The following is a 17,608-nucleotide window of genomic DNA, read 5'->3' on the forward strand; positions in this document are numbered from 1 at the left end:
CAACACTGGCAGGTTTCTCCAGCCCCGTATAAGGTATAATTCAATTTAAAAAACTCTTCTGTCAACTTTCCCATTCGCGAATATACCTTAAATATCACCAGGCAAGTGTATGGACTTGGAGCTGTAATACCACAATGATTTGAACTGCAACAATATAGAGCTAGATCCCCTGATACTGTTGATTGGCATGAATCAAAGTGCTTCCTAATTGATTCCTTTGAAAAATATTTATTCTTTTAATTATGTTTCAAAGGCTTCAAAGTGAGTAGATTAAAGCATTAGTAAAAGCAAGTAACCTTGCATCTTAAAAAAATAAATAAAGGAATAGCATTTGTGTGCTTATAGAATTTGCCTACATCCTCAACCAGTGGGCTGCAAATGAACCGGCCTCTTTTTGTTGCTGTAAGTTACTCTTACTGTAAGCAGTACATGAGCCCCCGAGTACCTTTGAACCTGCCATATACTGCCTGCTGCTGCTTGGCGCGTCTTATTCTGCACCTGGCTCACCTACCTCTCTTTAATGTATAGTGGTTGTACTTTGATGGATCATTTAAATATATTTGGTTTCCTTCTTCTAGCATTCCTCTTGACCTTGTTTCCCATTTGTCTTTGTACCCTGTCCACTTTCTTGGATTACAATGCTGTGAACAAAATATTTGCCACTTCCTGATTTTTTTTAAAATGTTTTTTTTTGCACATTGTCACATTTAAATGTCTCAGATCAAACTAATTTTAATATTAGACAAAGATAACCTGTGTAAACACAAAATGCAGTTTTTAAATGATTTCATGTATAGAAGGCAAAAAAAATCTATCCAACCCTACCTGGTCCTATGGGAAAAAGTAATTGCCCCCTTAGTTACTAAATCAACCAATTAACCAAATTGATAATTGGGTCTAATTTCACTAGACACGCCCAGGCATGAATATTGCCAGTCTTGTTGACTCTAGACATCAATTACCTGTCTTGCAAAGTGAACTAGTTTAAAAGGTCTAAAAAAAAGCAGCATATGGTGCTGTGATCTAAAGAAATTCAAGAACAGATGAGAATGATGAGATGTCACTGACATCTATCGGTCTAGAAAGGGTTACATAGCCATTTCTAAGGCTTTGGGACTCCAGCTAACCAACGTGAGAACCATTATCTACAAATGGAGAAAACCTTCCCAAGACTGGCCCGGTCTACCAAAATTCCTCCAAAAGGAGGGCACAAAATAACCCAGGCTAACGTGAAGAACTGCCAGCCTTGCTTGCCTCAGTTAAGGTTAGTGTTTATAAAAACGTGTCTGTATTTTATGAATCTTACTATAATTATTGAATAACATTTACTGTATGAATATATATATATTTACACTGTTATGCTATCAATAACCACTATCGAGTGTAAAGTCAGAGTCCACACTCCTTGTTTTCTGCAATTAACAATATTTATTAAGAGAGGCTAAACAAATTAACAATACAAATACAAATTACTATAAATTAGTATATGCTGTTACCAAACTAACTATTCATTGATTGAATGGAAATAACAAAGAAACAGCAGGATAAGCCTGTAAACACGTGATACAATTACCACTCCCTTGTGATCATCTCCACGCAGACTCAGAGAGAGAGAGAGAGAGAGAGTTGGCAGGACTTTATAAACCCAATAAGTCCTCCTTCTGCTGGACACTCCCCTGGTAACCTATCTTCTCCAGTGACCCTTAGAGACCAAGGTGATAGAAAAGGGAAAGGACATTGCACTGGGGGAGGGAGTGGAAGGTGACCAAATGTCCTAACTGATTTGCCATGTGCTCTGCAGAGAAGAATCTCCATTAATGTTTGAGACCACTTTAAGGTCTTGTATAGAGAGGCTTTGCCCATTGGATCTCTGCATCATAACACCATTACACTTCATTGGCATACAGTTGGTTGTCAATCATGCCTTCCTTTTTACATCCCTCCTTTTGACAATGAAGTGGATGAGACCCCTGGACTCTATAAAACCCACTGGAGACAAGAGGGAGAGCGTACCTCGCAGTGTATCTACTATGTATGCATGCCCAGCCCGCTATTGACAGAGTTCTTTCCATTTGCATTCCATAATGGAGGTGATATACTCTGGCAATCAATGACTTCAGGTAACAACACATACAAACTTGAATAACAATACATACTACAGAAACACACAATACGATAATAAATGGATGTATGAATAGGTTCCCCAGAGCAGTACCCCATGTTGATTAGAGAAAGTATTAGCTAACTTTTGCCACCAAGTTGTACTAGGAGTGTCAGTTAACAACTGTAGTGCTGCTGTCATACTGGCTATGTCAACTGCATTCACTAACCCAACCCAGTTCCTACACTTCCCAGAACTGTGTCCACAACCCCTCTTCTATAGCTACTTCTACCCCTTTCTGCCCACCTTATTGAAGCTCTTTCCATAGTACAGGTAATTCTGGAACAATTTTGAAAATGTGTAGAAATTTTAAATGTGTAGACACTAACCAGTCAGTTTTACATCCCTACCACATAAAACTACAGATTTTCCCCAATCTGACCATTTACATTCCCAATCATCTTAATTGCCCTGTTATCTACCCAAAATCCCAAAATATTATTATTTATTATTTCCCCAAAAATTTCAACAACACCCCCACCCCCACTGAGTATTACATATAAACACATATCATATACATTGTCACCACTCCATATTTTAGTCCATCCTTCTATTCCATTGGCGTAATTCCCTCTGCGGTCTCGAGAGGGCGGAGTGATGCCCAGATCAGTCCAAGGGCTGTTTCCAGTATAATTGCCTTCAGGATGTTGGTCAAATGAGTTTGTGTTAAGTTCAAGTATTGGAAGATTCATTTTTGGTATCTGTATAACTTCCATTATGTTGCTGAGTGGATGGAGTTACATTCAGTTCCAATAGGGAATTATTATCGGATTCACATGTCCTGAATTGTTTAAGGAAATGCAACATGACCGGAAAGATGTTGAGCTTCATTCTTCTTAGAATATTATTTCACGTTGTCATACTTCGGGCACCTAAAAAGATCAAGCAGAAGCATCAATCCTTAGCAGTTAACTCTGTATCTGGAGCACAAGTCCCTTTATATAATTTACACTGATCTACATGCACCCACTTATATCCAGGCTGCCTTCTGGCCTTTTTGGGGTTAGACCTCTGTACATGTAGAACTGTTGTGCCCAGTGTGTCTCGAATTACATAGGGCCCTTCCCAATTTGCATCCCAGGGAGAATTTTTCTGAAAATTTTTAATCATTACTAATCCCCCCTTCTCAAACAGAGTTTGAGATGTGGATAAAATTTTACAATCTGTTGGGGCCATATTGGAGGCAGCAAAGTGAAGCAATGAGTTTAATTGCTCTTGAATTTGGGAGAGATACTGGTCTCTAGTCACAGATTCTCTCAGTGGAGTTGAAAGTTGTGGTTCACCTGGATGGCCTAGTGCCATTTTTCTCCCTGTCATTAATTCATATGGAGAGCACCTAGTGGCATTAGAGGGTGTAGCTCTGATAGCCATGAGTACTGCTGGGAGATGGTTAACCCATGATTTGCCATATTGTACCAGCATTTTAGATAACCTGGACAGAGTATGATTCATTCTTTCCACTATACCAGATGACTGGGGATGATAAGGTATATGAAATCTCTGCTGTATTCCTAATAGAGAACACAGGTTTTGCATATCTCTCCACAAAACATTTTGCAAAGGTCTACCAGCATTCCTTCTGTTCGCATTACATCTGCACCCAGTATAGTACCTTCAGTGTTTTTACTTTGCCAGATCAGTATTTTCTTACTCCACTGAGCACTTAAAGTCAAGGTCACTTGTGGAATAAGAAATGCCTGAGACTGAGAACCACCAAGTCCTACAAGAAATGTCTTTTTCGCCCCAGAAGGAGGACTTAATAGTAGATCGGTTAATGTCACTGAAGCTCCTGTATCAATCAGAATCTTAGTGTGATGTCCTGCCATAATACCATGCACGTATGGACGTCCGGAATGGTCCCTTAATGTTTTACAAATAGGAACCATATCGTCCAGTGCTAGTCAATCTGAAAATAAAATTAGAGGAGCCTCATCCCCTGGTTTCAGTTTGTGGTCATTAGTAACCGCTCCTTGTACTGCCATCATTCTCAGAGCCTCCCGTGCCGGACCATACAGATTGGTCCTAGGCAGAGGGTTAGAATGATGTTCCTGACCTGCCTTTTCAGGACTGTTATTTCTTTTCATCTTTACAGATCCTCTTTGATCACTTTCTTTGACAGACCAGGGGGATGGACTAACATGCCATCCCTCAGTCACCCTTTGGTCTCTTTTGGCCTTTCTACATTCTTTCTGTCTATGACCATTTTTATTGCAATAATAACAAATACCTCTGAAGGGAATCTCAGGTAGAGATTGCTTCCCTTCATTGGTAGTTACAATCGCAACCTTACGCTGTCCTATGACTCCTTTCCTCATTAAATTCTGCCTGGCCTTCCCTATGATGGTCAATACCCCTTCCAAAGTATCTTTTTCCTCTGCCATCATCTGCACTCCAGGGTCTAAGTAAGTGAATTTTTTTACTAGGTATTGTAGTAGATCAGGAGGAGTTTGAACTGGTGGAATGCGGTGGGTTAGCCGATAGACTTGCTCAAATTTGGAAGCAAAAACCCACGGATCATCTTGTAAATGCACCTTCATCTCAGCAAGTGAATGACTATCTAAATCTCTGTCTCCTGTTACAAATTTGGAGACAGCTCTAAGTCTGTCTCCCTCTGTAGCCCATTTATCATCTTTAAACCAATCTCGGTCTCGATTAATAGGGCCATTTATGGGTGGATTAAATCTACATGCAATGCTGCTTGGGGCCCACATTTTAAGCATCATACATGCCTCTTTAGGAGAGAGCATATATTGTTTAACTGCTGATTCGAAATTGGACATGTTTGAAAGGACATCTGTTTTACAGTCATATGGGGGAAAGAGGGGCTTTAACTTCATCAGCTGTTTCATCACCTTATCTCTATCCTGCTGCTGTAGAATTTTAGCAGTTTGCAGGGTGGCAGATGTCCTGCTTTTAACACTAGGTGAAACAGATAAAGGGTCCATAAAATGTGGTATTGCTGGCTTTGTTACAAGAGGGGTTAATACAGGAATACCACCATTATCTAGCTCATCCAGTATACGGTTTCCTATGTTTGTTCCTGGGTTCTCATTCTCTACAATACTTTGTGCCTCTTCTTCTTCTGCACATGTTTCCCCCTGGCTGCATACAGCAACTGGGGTTTGCGTGGCTAAACATGTCCTAAGGGATGATATCAACTCTCCTCTCGCTTCGTAATTGTCCTCTAATGTGTTTACATAATCTCCATTTAATCCACAGGTTGGACAATCACTATATTTACTTGTGTTGTTTATTATGGAGGCCACAGGAGTTTGCCCCACAAGTATACGGTTCAACTGATTCCTCAATAACTTCAGCAACTTCATACAGTTCTGGATTTTCAGTCTATCTTTATTCAGGCACCACTTCTTATTGTCTACTCTGCAATTCTCTTTCTCACATTGCAACCACAAGCTATGCATTTGTTTAAATTCATTTTCATTTTCCATCATTAATGGGTCAAAAGTGCTAGCTTCTGCATACTGTGCTACAATTTCCATTCTTATATATCAAAAAACAAATTATAATTTACTCACACGACTTGTGTCTTCAGACTGCAGGCAATCAAATGGTGTGCACCCCACTTTGAATCCTCGGTCTGGATAAAACGCGATCCTCCAGAAATGATGTCCGGCTTACTAATTGCGTCTCACTCTGGTTGCCTCTTAGGATCTCTCACGTCTTGGCCCGAGACGTATTGCAGAAAACGCTTCCAGCAAATAAAACAAAATCGGTTCGGTTATTTTGTCCCTTTTAGCTCACTTGTATCTGGAGAAAACTGGATTGTCCCCTCTTGCAAGTGAGCAAAAAGTGGTAAAAAATAATTACCTGGCTCGCCAAATGTTATAAATATAAAAACGTGTCTGTATTTTATGAATCTTACTATAATTATTGAATAACATTTACTGTATGAATATATATATATTTACACTGTTATGCTATCAATAACCACTATCGAGTGTAAAGTCAGAGTCCACACTCCTTGTTTTCTGCAATTAACAATATTTATTAAGAGAGGCTAAACAAATTAACAATACAAATACAAATTACTATAAATTAGTATATGCTGTTACCAAACTAACTATTCATTGATTGAATGGAAATAACAAAGAAACAGCAGGATAAGCCTGTAAACACGTGATACAATTACCACTCCCTTGTGATCATCTCCACGCAGACTCAGAGAGAGAGAGAGAGAGAGAGTTGGCAGGACTTTATAAACCCAATAAGTCCTCCTTCTGCTGGACACTCCCCTGGTAACCTATCTTCTCCAGTGACCCTTAGAGACCAAGGTGATAGAAAAGGGAAAGGACATTGCACTGGGGGAGGGAGTGGAAGGTGACCAAATGTCCTAACTGATTTGCCATGTGCTCTGCAGAGAAGAATCTCCATTAATGTTTGAGACCACTTTAAGGTCTTGTATAGAGAGGCTTTGCCCATTGGATCTCTGCATCATAACACCATTACACTTCATTGGCATACAGTTGGTTGTCAATCATGCCTTCCTTTTTACAGTGTTCATAATTCCACAATAAGAAAGGGACTGTGCAAAAATGCCACATTTGCCACATTTGCCAAAAAAAACGCCTGGATGACCAGACTTTTGGGATAATATTATGTGGACTGAGTCAAGAGTGACACATTTTGGAAGACATGGGTGATGTTACATCTGGTGTAAAAGTAACAGAATTCTACAATAAGAACATCATAGCAACAGTAAGACACAGTGGTGGTATTGTGATGGTTTGGGGCTGCTGTTTCAGGACCTGGACAACTTGCCATTATTGATGGAGCCAAGAATTCTACTCTCTACAGAAAAGGAAAATGTCCGGCCATCGGTTTGTGACGCAGTTCGGTTATGCAGCAGGACAAAGATCTGAAGCACACAAGCACCTCCGCCTCTGAATGACTCAAAAGAAACAAAATGACGGTTTTGGAGGCCTAGTCAAAGTCCTCCCTTGAGTCTGATTGAGATGCTGTGTGATGACTTTACTTCATGCTCAAAAACCCACCAATGTGGCTGAATTAAACAATTCTTAGGAGTCAGCCTAAGATTGCTCATGTAGAAGACTCATTGCCAATCACTGCAAACGTTTTATTGCAGTTGTTGCCGCCGAGGGAGGCACAACCAGTTGTTTAGGGGGGCAATCATTTTTTCACATGGGTTACATAGGTTTTGATTTACTCTTTACCTTCAATAAAATAAATGATCATTTAAAAGCTGCATTATGTGTTCATTGTCTTTGCCTTCTATTAAAATGAGTTGGGTGTTCTGAAACATTTAACTGTGAAGTAAAAATAGAAGAAATTGAGAAGGGAGCAAATACTTCTTCCCAGCACTGTATCTGTGAACACATTGTGCTGACACATATAATCATTGCTGGAAGCGTTCCTAATTATATTTTTGCTTCCATTACCAAGCAACCAAACTGAATCTTAACATGTTCTCGTCATGTACATCATTCTGTCTTGTGTCTTGTCCCGGTTCTCTTTCTGTGACACTACTACATCCTTTATTGTGGTGTTTTTAACTCATTCTCTTTCTGCGTAACTTCTTTGTTTTGGCTCGGTGTATATCCTTAAGAATGCTGTTTACCAATTCTTATTCACGTTCTTATTTACTATGGCCATGTTCTACTAAAATCCAGTGACAAAACCCAAAGCCATTAGTCTATGCCAAAATGCTGTCTATACTTTGTACCATAATCACCATTTATTGTATACCTGTTTGCCTCCTTTAGGTCTCGGAAGTTTAATTAGTTTTCATGTGATCCCTAACGTGTTATGCTTTGCCAGTATTTAACGCAAAAACAAAACTCATGCATATATACATGTGCTCACACAGCATGAGGAGTACATGCATAATGTATGGGGCTAGTTTGTTGACAGTCATTCCATTAGGAGAGTGGTGTACAACTCCTGTACCTTTTATTGTATTGACAAACCACTAAGCAAACACAAATTGGATAGATTTCAAGTGTTCACACGGACACTGGTTAGTTATTGCATTAAATAGTTTCTTTTTATATTGAAATCTTAATACCAATGAAGATTATAATGTCAGCGCAGCCTGCTGGATACGGAATGCTTATCATCAGATGTGATAACTTTGTTTTCTGTATCCTAGGGCATTTGAAATGGACCAAAGCAGAAGATATTGACATTGAAACTCCAGGATCAATCTTAGTGAATACTAATCTGAGGGCTTTAATTAACAAGCATACATTTGCTTCTTTGCCACAGCATTTTCAGCAATACCTTCTGCTTTTACTCCCAGAGGTAGACAGGCAGGTGAGTGAAAACAACATTATCCATTATGTTTGAATATTGTCTCATCTTTACCGATTCTTGTATAATTTTGGAATTAATATAAAGAGGCAGGCATAATAAACTGTGCCGTTTAACTTTTATGTCAACCCACATGTAACCCTTAGAAATAATCATTAAAGAGACACTCAAGCCATTCACTTTAATGCCCATACTTGCTTTAATTTATTTATGTGGCTTGCCTGGGATCCAAGAGTGAAAAGAAGAAAGAAATTGTAAAACCATTTATTGAGTACTGATTATTTTTATTTATTGAGTATTTATTCTTTCTAGATGGGAAACGATGGCACTTTACGGCTTAGTAATTCTGCTCTAAATAATGAATTCTTTGCGTATGCCGCTCAAGGTTGGAAACAGAGGTTATCAGAAGGTAAACGTTTTTATTTAGCATTTTATGCATTTAACTATATTTGTTAGCCTGTGTTATTGCATATCTACTTAAATATTCAGAACATGCTAGATTTGTCTAGTTTTAAACAGTTTTTGTAATTTAAAATACATACCACGTTTTGATGTTAGCCTATGTTGATGTAGTAATATGTTTTAACTCCCCCCAAATGTTTTATACATTCCTATGCCACTATTTGAGACTCGCTACACCCTTTTCTTGAAAATGACACAAGATAATTGATAATTGTATATTTTTCATCCTGTGTTTTCTGTAGGGGAATTTACACCAGAAATGCAAATGCGTATCCGACAAGAAATTGAAAAAGAAAAGAAAACCGAAGTTTGGAAAGAAAGATTTTTCGAGAGATTTTATGGGGAAAAGTGAGTCAAATGCATAAAAGGAATAAGAGATACTAGTGGGAATCTTTCTGTTACAAAAGTAAACTGCTTATTTTAGTGAAATGATTCTTCTTAATAAGTAAGACATGTCATGCCTTTGTTTAGCTTCGTTGATGACATTTGTCTTTTTTCCCCAATTATTCATAACACCAATCTTATTAGTTAAGCAGGTTATCTATATCGTGACCAATTCAAGGGCAGAACAAGGGAAATACATGTGTCCTAAGCTGGTAACAGGTTAAAACGCTGGGCATGCATTTAATGGTGCTGACAAACTTACATGTGATAAGTTTGCGTATGCGAACAAAGCAGTGATACTATTGCTGAAACCCTAATAAAAGGAGATGTGATATGTCTTATGGTTTGGTCAACTTTATATCGTTTAGCATATTTGGTAGCAGAATGGGAGTTTACGGGTTTTTTTGTATAACTTTGACCAGTTTTACATTATTAACCATTTGCCTTGTTTTTTTATGATAAGATCTGGAATGTCCAGAGAAGAATCTCTCCAAATAACTTCAGCTCAAAATAGTAGTGAAGATGAAACTAGTTCCTTAGAAACCCCTTTGAGCTTACCTGGCACATCGGCGCAGCTTGACAGTAGCACAGAACCCATCAATGAAGCACCACCCTTTCAGGAAAAACACTCGATTGAAGAACCCCTTTGCAACATGGACCAGGTACCCTCCAAGGAGTTAGTAGATGAAACTGTACTTGAAGACATATTAATATCTGAAGAAGCAGTGATTCAGGAAGAAATTGCTGAGGAATTGGAGACCACCATTTGCGAATGTCAGGAAGAGGATGTCAAGGCTGATAATGAGTTGTCTGATGAGCGGGAACAAGAAAACACTAAAAATGAGGAAAAAGTGCTTGTGGAAAATATAGAGTCATGTGTGGTCATGGAAGATGAAACGGTTTGTACTCTGAATGTTAAGGAAGAAGTCGAGAAGTCTGATGGTGTTGAACGTGAAATGCCAGATGAAGTCAACCAGCCAAGTCAAGTCACATCTCCTGTTCGCTCAGTTTCTCCTCATTGTTCACCTGATGAGACAACTGAAAAGAAGGAACCTCCTTTGGAAGAGCTGAATACTGCAGAGGAAAAAGGCATTTTGTCCACGTCGGCGGAGTCTGTATGCGCTGAAGATGCAACTGCTGCGGAAATGGAACTGATTAGCGAACCTGATGAACAACTTTCAGAAACCGCATGTGTTTCAGAGACATCATTTTCCTCAGGGAGCCCAGAGGGAGTGTGTGTTAGCATTGCGTCTCCAGGAGGCGACACACAATCTGCATCAGAGGATCCATGTACTCCTGCATCGGTTGAGGCTGCTTTTCTTTCTGAAGTTTCAAGTTTTGAGAATACCGAGTCTGAAAGCCAGCAAAAGCCTTTAGATGAAAGCCCACCTACATCCCTAGCTTCAGACAATTCACCAATCTCTGCTTCTCCTGTAAGATCAGAAGCCTCTCCCTCCTCGAGTCATACTCTGACATCAGAAGCATCCCCAGCATCTAACTTACCATTAACTTCTGAAGCTTCTCCTATGTCTGATGTACCATTAGCATCAGAAACTTCATCTGTGTCTTCAGTAGCTTTGGCCTCTGAAACTGGACATGCAGCAAACATACCTCCAACTTCAGAAGCGTCTTCTGTTTATAGCCCTCCTACAAATGAACATCTCATGCTTCAAGCTGGAATCTCTCCAGCCTCATCTGATGAATCACAGTCACCTTCAAAGGATGAAACCGATGGTTTCTCAGAGGCATCCCAAGGGGAGGGTGCTGCAATTGAGACAGAAAGCAATGAAGACATAAAGTATCATCAACCAGTATCCCTTAATTCTGATACATCAATATCAGAAGATATTCCCAGTCACAAACAGTGTAAATCTGAAGTAGACTGTGAAAAGTCATATGGAGCAGTCACTCCGGAATTATCACCGCCAGATACAATAACAATAAAAACCAATTCAACACATTACTGCATTGTTGATAAAAAATATATGTCTCCATCACATAACGACTCTGGAGGAATATTTGCTAAAAACAATGAATTTCATCAGCCAAAGTCCAATGATAAGTATGCTAGCACACTAGAAACATCTGGGTTCTTTGAATCCTCCCGAAGCAAAAGTCATAAACAGCAGGGAAGCTTACAAAACAGACAAGAGAGTGGTCATGCAAAGTCATTTGACCATGGTAAACAGTCTGAAGCGCTAAGAACTGAAGGCCGGGAGCCTGAGATTTCAAAAAGAAAGACTGTGGAACACCACAATTATGGAATATTCAAGGAGAAACGTCCACGGATAGACGATGATCATCTTTCTAGAATATCTTCAAGTCACTCTGACAGAGAACACCCCCCGAGAGAGGAGCCTAAAGTTCCACCACTCAAGGTAATAATGGCATGAGCGATATATGGTTTTCTATAGACACCGTTTCATTAGTGTAAACAAGGTCCCACAGAGCAAAATTGAAGCCTTCATACTGTTGATTACTGTGCCACATCTTACAACATAATCTTATGATTAAGTTTCTGGTTAAGTGTTTAACGATTGTAAGCTAGTTAGGAAGTATGTTACTTAAGTCTTTGGTATGATGCTTTTGCTTTTCTGTTTTAGATCCAGCTTTCCAAAATTGGTCCTCCGTTTATCATCAAAAGCCAACCTGCTCCCAAACTTGAATCCAAAGTGTCCTCTAGCTCATCTGCCGGTGGTGGGAGAAACACTGGAGCCAGAACCCTTGCTGATATTAAAGCAAGAGCGCAACAAGCCAGAGCACAAAGAGAGGCGGCCGCTGCAGCTGCGGTGGCTGCTGCCGCAAGCATTGTTTCAGGAGGTGTTGGAAACCCTTGTGAAGGCAGCAAGACGAGAACGTTGGCACACATCAAAGAACAAACAAAGGCTAAGATATTTGCCAAGCATCAGGCAAGGGTTAATACGCAACAGAGCACTAAGGACGGAAAAGCAAAAGACGGTGGTTCAGCATCGGATGTACCTTCTTCCGATTCAAAGATAGAAGGCTCAACTGGTGTCATCATCATTAATCCAAACTGCAAGTCTCCTAGCAACAAGTCCACCCTCCATCGGGAAGCCACATTACAGAAACCTCTCAGTACTACGCCATCGTCGGAAACAGACTCTGATGAATCTGTGCACAGTTCCAATGAAAATATTCATGTGCCACATTCCATTGACAAAGCTGTTACATCTACCTCCAGTACAGACGGCAGTGTACCGATGCATTTTAACAAAAATGTTGGTAAGATGTCTGTCTGCAGCTCTGCCGATGCTCATTTTACAAACTCACTTGAAAAGTCGTCGGTTCTAATGTCCATTGACAGCGAAAACTCCACAAGATCCACGTGTGGCATTGGCATGCTCAGCCCAGTTAAGGAGACTGACGTCCCTTGCATTGCTGTTGTGCCTAAATGCACTGATGACACTAGCAGTCATGAAGCAAATTCCATTGTGTGCAAGTCCGCAGATGACAAAAGAGTGCCAGTATCTGTCAGTATTGCTAACCCCATTGTTAATTTTAACACCGCTGTGCCAATTTCATCGATTGGGGGTTGTCTGCCAAATCCTCATCATAGTAACTCTTTGTTGAATTCACTAAACTCGTCAGTGGGTGCAAGCAACTGGCATCCTGACAAATTGGCTATGCCAGAGTATGAAGAAGAAAGCGCTGCACAAATCTGTACCTCCGCCCGAAAATTGTCAAACCATGAGGAAGGAATGGTCGATTCTCTTGGACGGTCTAGCACTGCGATGTTCTCCAATCGAAGGACTGTGGGTTCTGATTTGAGCCATGACAAAATGGAGAAAAGTCCATGTAGTAACTTATCAGACGTACAGAGTGCAACGCTACCTACAGGGTTAACGCAAACCTCCTCCAACCGATCTATTCCTTGCAAAGTCATTGTTGATCACTGTACAACTCCAAATTCATCTTTCCCATTTAATGTTGAGAATGCAGAAAACAATGTGGATTCCCAAAGCAGGCACGGAAAGATGGACCTTTTAGCGCAAAATAAAACATGTCCCCAGGTGTCTGTTATAAGCAGGCAGGAAAACCTCATTAATGAAAGTGCAGACCAGATTTGTAACTCAGCCATTAATACAAGGCTAACAAGAGATGATAGAAACAAGATCACAACAAGCACTAGCTTTTCAGAAACATCCTTCTTGTTGCAAGATAAAATAAGTGAGACGGCAGCTTCTCAGCAGAACTTTAGCGAGCAGTTACGGTGCCCTCCTTCTTTAAAGTGTGGCACAGATAATAACTCCAATTTAGAGTACATGTCTAACAACAGAATATGTTGGAGTGAAAAGGAACATGCTAACAATGACAAGACAGTCGTAAACCATATAACTGCAAACAAGCGCATAGGGTATTCTAACGAAAGGATTGTAGGTGAAGTCAAAAGTGAACCTGGGAGTTATCTGCAGGTGTCAAAGCGTAATAGTCATAGCCCTGTCACAAATACCAGTGTTCCTATTAAATCAGAAGCGTGTGAACCTGGAAAGTGCTTTGCAGTGGATACCGCAAGCCTTTCACATCTCAACAATTCTTCCAAAGGTAATGACTTGGATCTAAGTGTGCAGTCCTCAAAGACCACTGTAAATGTTTCCAGAGAGGAGACCATGTCTTTGACTACAGAAAACCTAAAAAGGGTTACCAGCACAGGGAATCCAAGCTGTCGCCTTTCTTCGGTTGAGGCAAATAATCCATTAGTAACTCAGCTTCTTCAAGGCAACCTGCCGCTGGAAAAAGTGTTACCGCAGCCAAGACCTGGCGCAAAGCTAGAAATTAATAGGCTCCCGATGCAACCCACATCTGTGTATAAAAGTACACCCGATAGAATGATTGCTGAAAATAGCCTCCGGCCCCCTACTCCTGATAGTAAGAATTACCCACTGGGAAATATGAACCCCCTGCAAATGAGGAAACGTGAAAACCATCCTAAAAAGAGGATGGCTAGGACTGTTGGCGAACATGCTCAGATTAAATGCGAGTCTGGGAAGCTAGCTATGGACACCGACGCCAACCTGTCGTCCTGTATGATGACTTCTGCTATGCCTCCATTGGGTCAGGGAAAGGCGTTTAAGCAAGAGTGGATGAACAAGCACCCTGTTCAAGCCAGGATTGCTCACAGCCCCGAGATCAAACAGCAAAAGAGGCCACTGCCCTCTTGCAGTTTCCAACAAAACGTATTTAATGTTGATAAAAATGGCAGCTATCACTCTGAAACTAGTACCTCACACAGGCAGCATTATTACCAAATGCCTATGGCCCAGAGAGGCCCTGGCTCTGCAGTGTATTTGCCGCAAGGTTCCGTAAAGCCCCATCCCAACACTTTTGCTTATAACAGGCACCCGGAACAGAAGGTTTTGGGAGAAAACAATGCTCCGTCCCTTCCTCCCCGAATGGGGAATGCGTATTCACCAAGCATTCACATGAAGGAAAGCGAAGACCTCAGTGATGCCCCACAGACTCTGCAACATAAATTTTTAGTGCATCCTTCCTTATCTAATTCAGAAGTCCCTTCTGATCAAAAGCAACCAGCAGTTACTATGGAAACCACTAAAAGACTTGGTTGGCCTCAGCCTACAAGCATCTGTAGCAATATAAAGTCAGAGCCCATCTCTTTTGAGGACGGTTTAAACAACAGCTGTGAACTGACCATGAAACAAGCTTCCTATGAACAGAATGAAATGAAAGAACAGTTAAAAGCATTTGCTTTGAAAAATGCCGATTTTTCTTCCTATTTACTTTCTGAGCCACAAAAGCCTTTTGCTCAATTAGCTGCGCAGAAATTACAAACGCAGCAGCTGCCACAGCAGCAGCAGCAATGTGGGAATTACCCAGCGATTCAGTTTGGTAGCACAAGCTTCAAAAGAGCGGCATCTGCCATTGAAAAGTCTATCGGAATTTTAGGGAGCAACTCAAAACCTCCTCCTGGGTTGGGCGGTCAGAACACTCCGATGCCTGCGCAGACGTTTGCTGACAGCAGCAGTGCGGACGAATTGGAACTGAAATGTTCCTGCAGGCTAAAAGCCATGATTGTGTGCAAAGGTTGCGGGGCTTTCTGTCACGATGACTGCATAGGCCCTTCAAAGTTGTGTGTCGCGTGTCTAGTTGTTCGATAGAATCAAACATGGGATTGCTGTATTTTAAACTTTACAGCCAAATTGGCTACGCCAAGAGCAGTAACATTGTATTTCTATTTTTTTCCCAGTGTTAAAATTTTTGTTTAAGGACCTTTTTCCTAGAGGAGAAAAATACTTCAACAAGCAAAACAGTAATTGTTGTTCTTTTAACTTATTGAAATCACAACTGTGTGTTTACTCATTCTGTTAGGAAACCCCTATATGTACATTTCCATTCTGTTTGCAGTTGGAGTGATTCTCTAAGGCCTTGTGCCATATCATTGTAAATTTGATCCTTTATATACCTTATCCTATTTATTGGCATTTGAACTCCCGTCGATATCATGGGCACTCTCACTTGTGTGTTTTTATTTATTTTTTATTTTGTTTTTAGTTTTTTCTAAAATAGTGTGTTATAATGGACCAGCTGCTGGAAGGTATTTGCGATACATACATAAAGCGCTGTTTACTTACTCCCACATATGATGTTTTAGAGTGACACTTCAATTAAGCCAGCTGTTATGTCTTCTTACAGCGGAAAGCGTTTTTTTTTTCTTTTCTTTTTTATTACTAGACTCACCGCCTAATCTTCACAGTATCATTAGTTGAGCAAATAATACTACTGTATCTCTCCATCTATATTGATTTAGATCAGCCACTTTTTGCGAGCTTCACAATTACAGGTATGGGAGCATTTATACTGGTGAGCATTGCTACAGATAAAAGGCAATGTTCTATATTACATTTAGTATTGGTTAGATGTGCAGGCATACGGTTATAAAGTCATGAGCTCCTGTGAGATCAGTCGCTACATCCCTCTGACTAGGACCTGCATAATGTATACTTAAACCTATGACATAACCTACCGTACGTTATCCTAAGCTTTACTGGGCGTTTCCAATTGTAAACATATACAGGGCTTGTCATAGTTAAAACTGGGAGAAAACATTTTTCGTTGTCCTAAGTCAGTTTAGTGAGCAAATCCTAAAGTTATTGGCTTACAAATATTTGTTTTTGGCTTACAAAATAGTTGTTGCCATATCAGGCCAGTAACGAAACGTTTAGGTTTTTGGTGCGCTCCAAATGTACCTGCAAACAGGTGAAATTTCATTAAAAAGGTAAAATAAGATTTTCTTTAGAGAAAGACAGAGACCAAGCTATGCTAAGCTACATTATAAGACATCTGTCATTATGCATCTACTATGGAGTGTTTGTATAATTAACATCAGCGCGTAGGGCCAGTTTCCCTTATTGCTACATTACTAAAAGAAGCAATACCATTTAGAATATAAGATGTTTGCACAGCATTAGGTGTAATACTTTGGCACCGATACTGACTGCAGGACAATTATAAAATCATCAATACACCTTCCATACAGTTCAATGTAATATTTAGACATCGGTGCCTGCTAACAAAACGTCCACAAAACTTTTCAATTGAATCGCCTTATTTAAAATTGATAGAAACTTTGCAATTCCCAGTTTTCACACACCTTACTGAAAAGCGCCAGATTAGGATCCTCACCAGCAAAGCACATGCAGTTATTTTTTGTCAGCTTATTCTGTATTTCCCGGAATTTGTGGGAGTATAATCTCTTCTTAAAGCAATGCTGTGATACTGCGCTTATGAAAGCCTTAGTCAAGCTACAGATCATCTCCATCACTACAAGCTCGCCTTCAAAGAGTAGTAACACAAAAGAGGGACTTTAGGGAAGGAGCAGACGGAAGGTGTGGGGGGTGGACAAGAAACATACACAAAAATGTCTAGGTGCCATATCATTTCAGAAAGTCTTTCAGTAACATGAACTGCACTTTATCCATCAACAGAGCAATGCTGACATCATGTGGTCAACATGACCTACAGTGTACGTTCCCTAAGCATGTTACCATGCGATGATCTCATTTCTCCTCTTGTTTTATATAAAATCTCTACTGTGGACAATGCAAAAACAGAGGAATATTCCCATTCTTTAAAAAAATGCAACAACAAGCTGTTTCTTATTGAATTCCATAACCGTTTCCCTTTTGCTATAGAAACCTGTTGAGAAAATGTCCTGTAGGGTTGCCACATCGTTACACATTTCATCCATTCTTTCCGACAAAAGTGCATCTAACAATTCCTCGTTGTTTAAAAACGGAGTCCCTGGTCCAAACCTCTCAATACATTCCTAATACTGCC

At 40.2% G+C, this 17,608-nt stretch overlaps 1 protein-coding gene across 1 annotated transcript in view; it reads left to right on the forward strand.

Annotated features, from left to right (window-relative positions):
- Nucleotides 1-16,006, forward strand: part of ASXL3 (ASXL transcriptional regulator 3) — a 55,786-nt gene extending 39,780 nt beyond the window's left edge. The window contains exons 9-13 of the mRNA XM_053467458.1: nucleotides 8,289-8,452; nucleotides 8,762-8,858; nucleotides 9,154-9,259; nucleotides 9,759-11,673; nucleotides 11,899-16,006. Of these exons, the coding sequence (XP_053323433.1) occupies nucleotides 8,289-8,452; nucleotides 8,762-8,858; nucleotides 9,154-9,259; nucleotides 9,759-11,673; nucleotides 11,899-15,429 (5,813 nt within the window). The 3' untranslated portion in view covers nucleotides 15,430-16,006. The remainder of the gene's footprint in view (nucleotides 1-8,288; nucleotides 8,453-8,761; nucleotides 8,859-9,153; nucleotides 9,260-9,758; nucleotides 11,674-11,898) is intronic.
- Nucleotides 16,007-17,608: the final 1,602 nt, after the last annotated feature.

Source organism: Spea bombifrons, chromosome 5, assembly GCF_027358695.1.
Source record: "Spea bombifrons isolate aSpeBom1 chromosome 5, aSpeBom1.2.pri, whole genome shotgun sequence".
Taxonomy (NCBI): Eukaryota; Metazoa; Chordata; class Amphibia; order Anura; family Pelobatidae; genus Spea; species Spea bombifrons.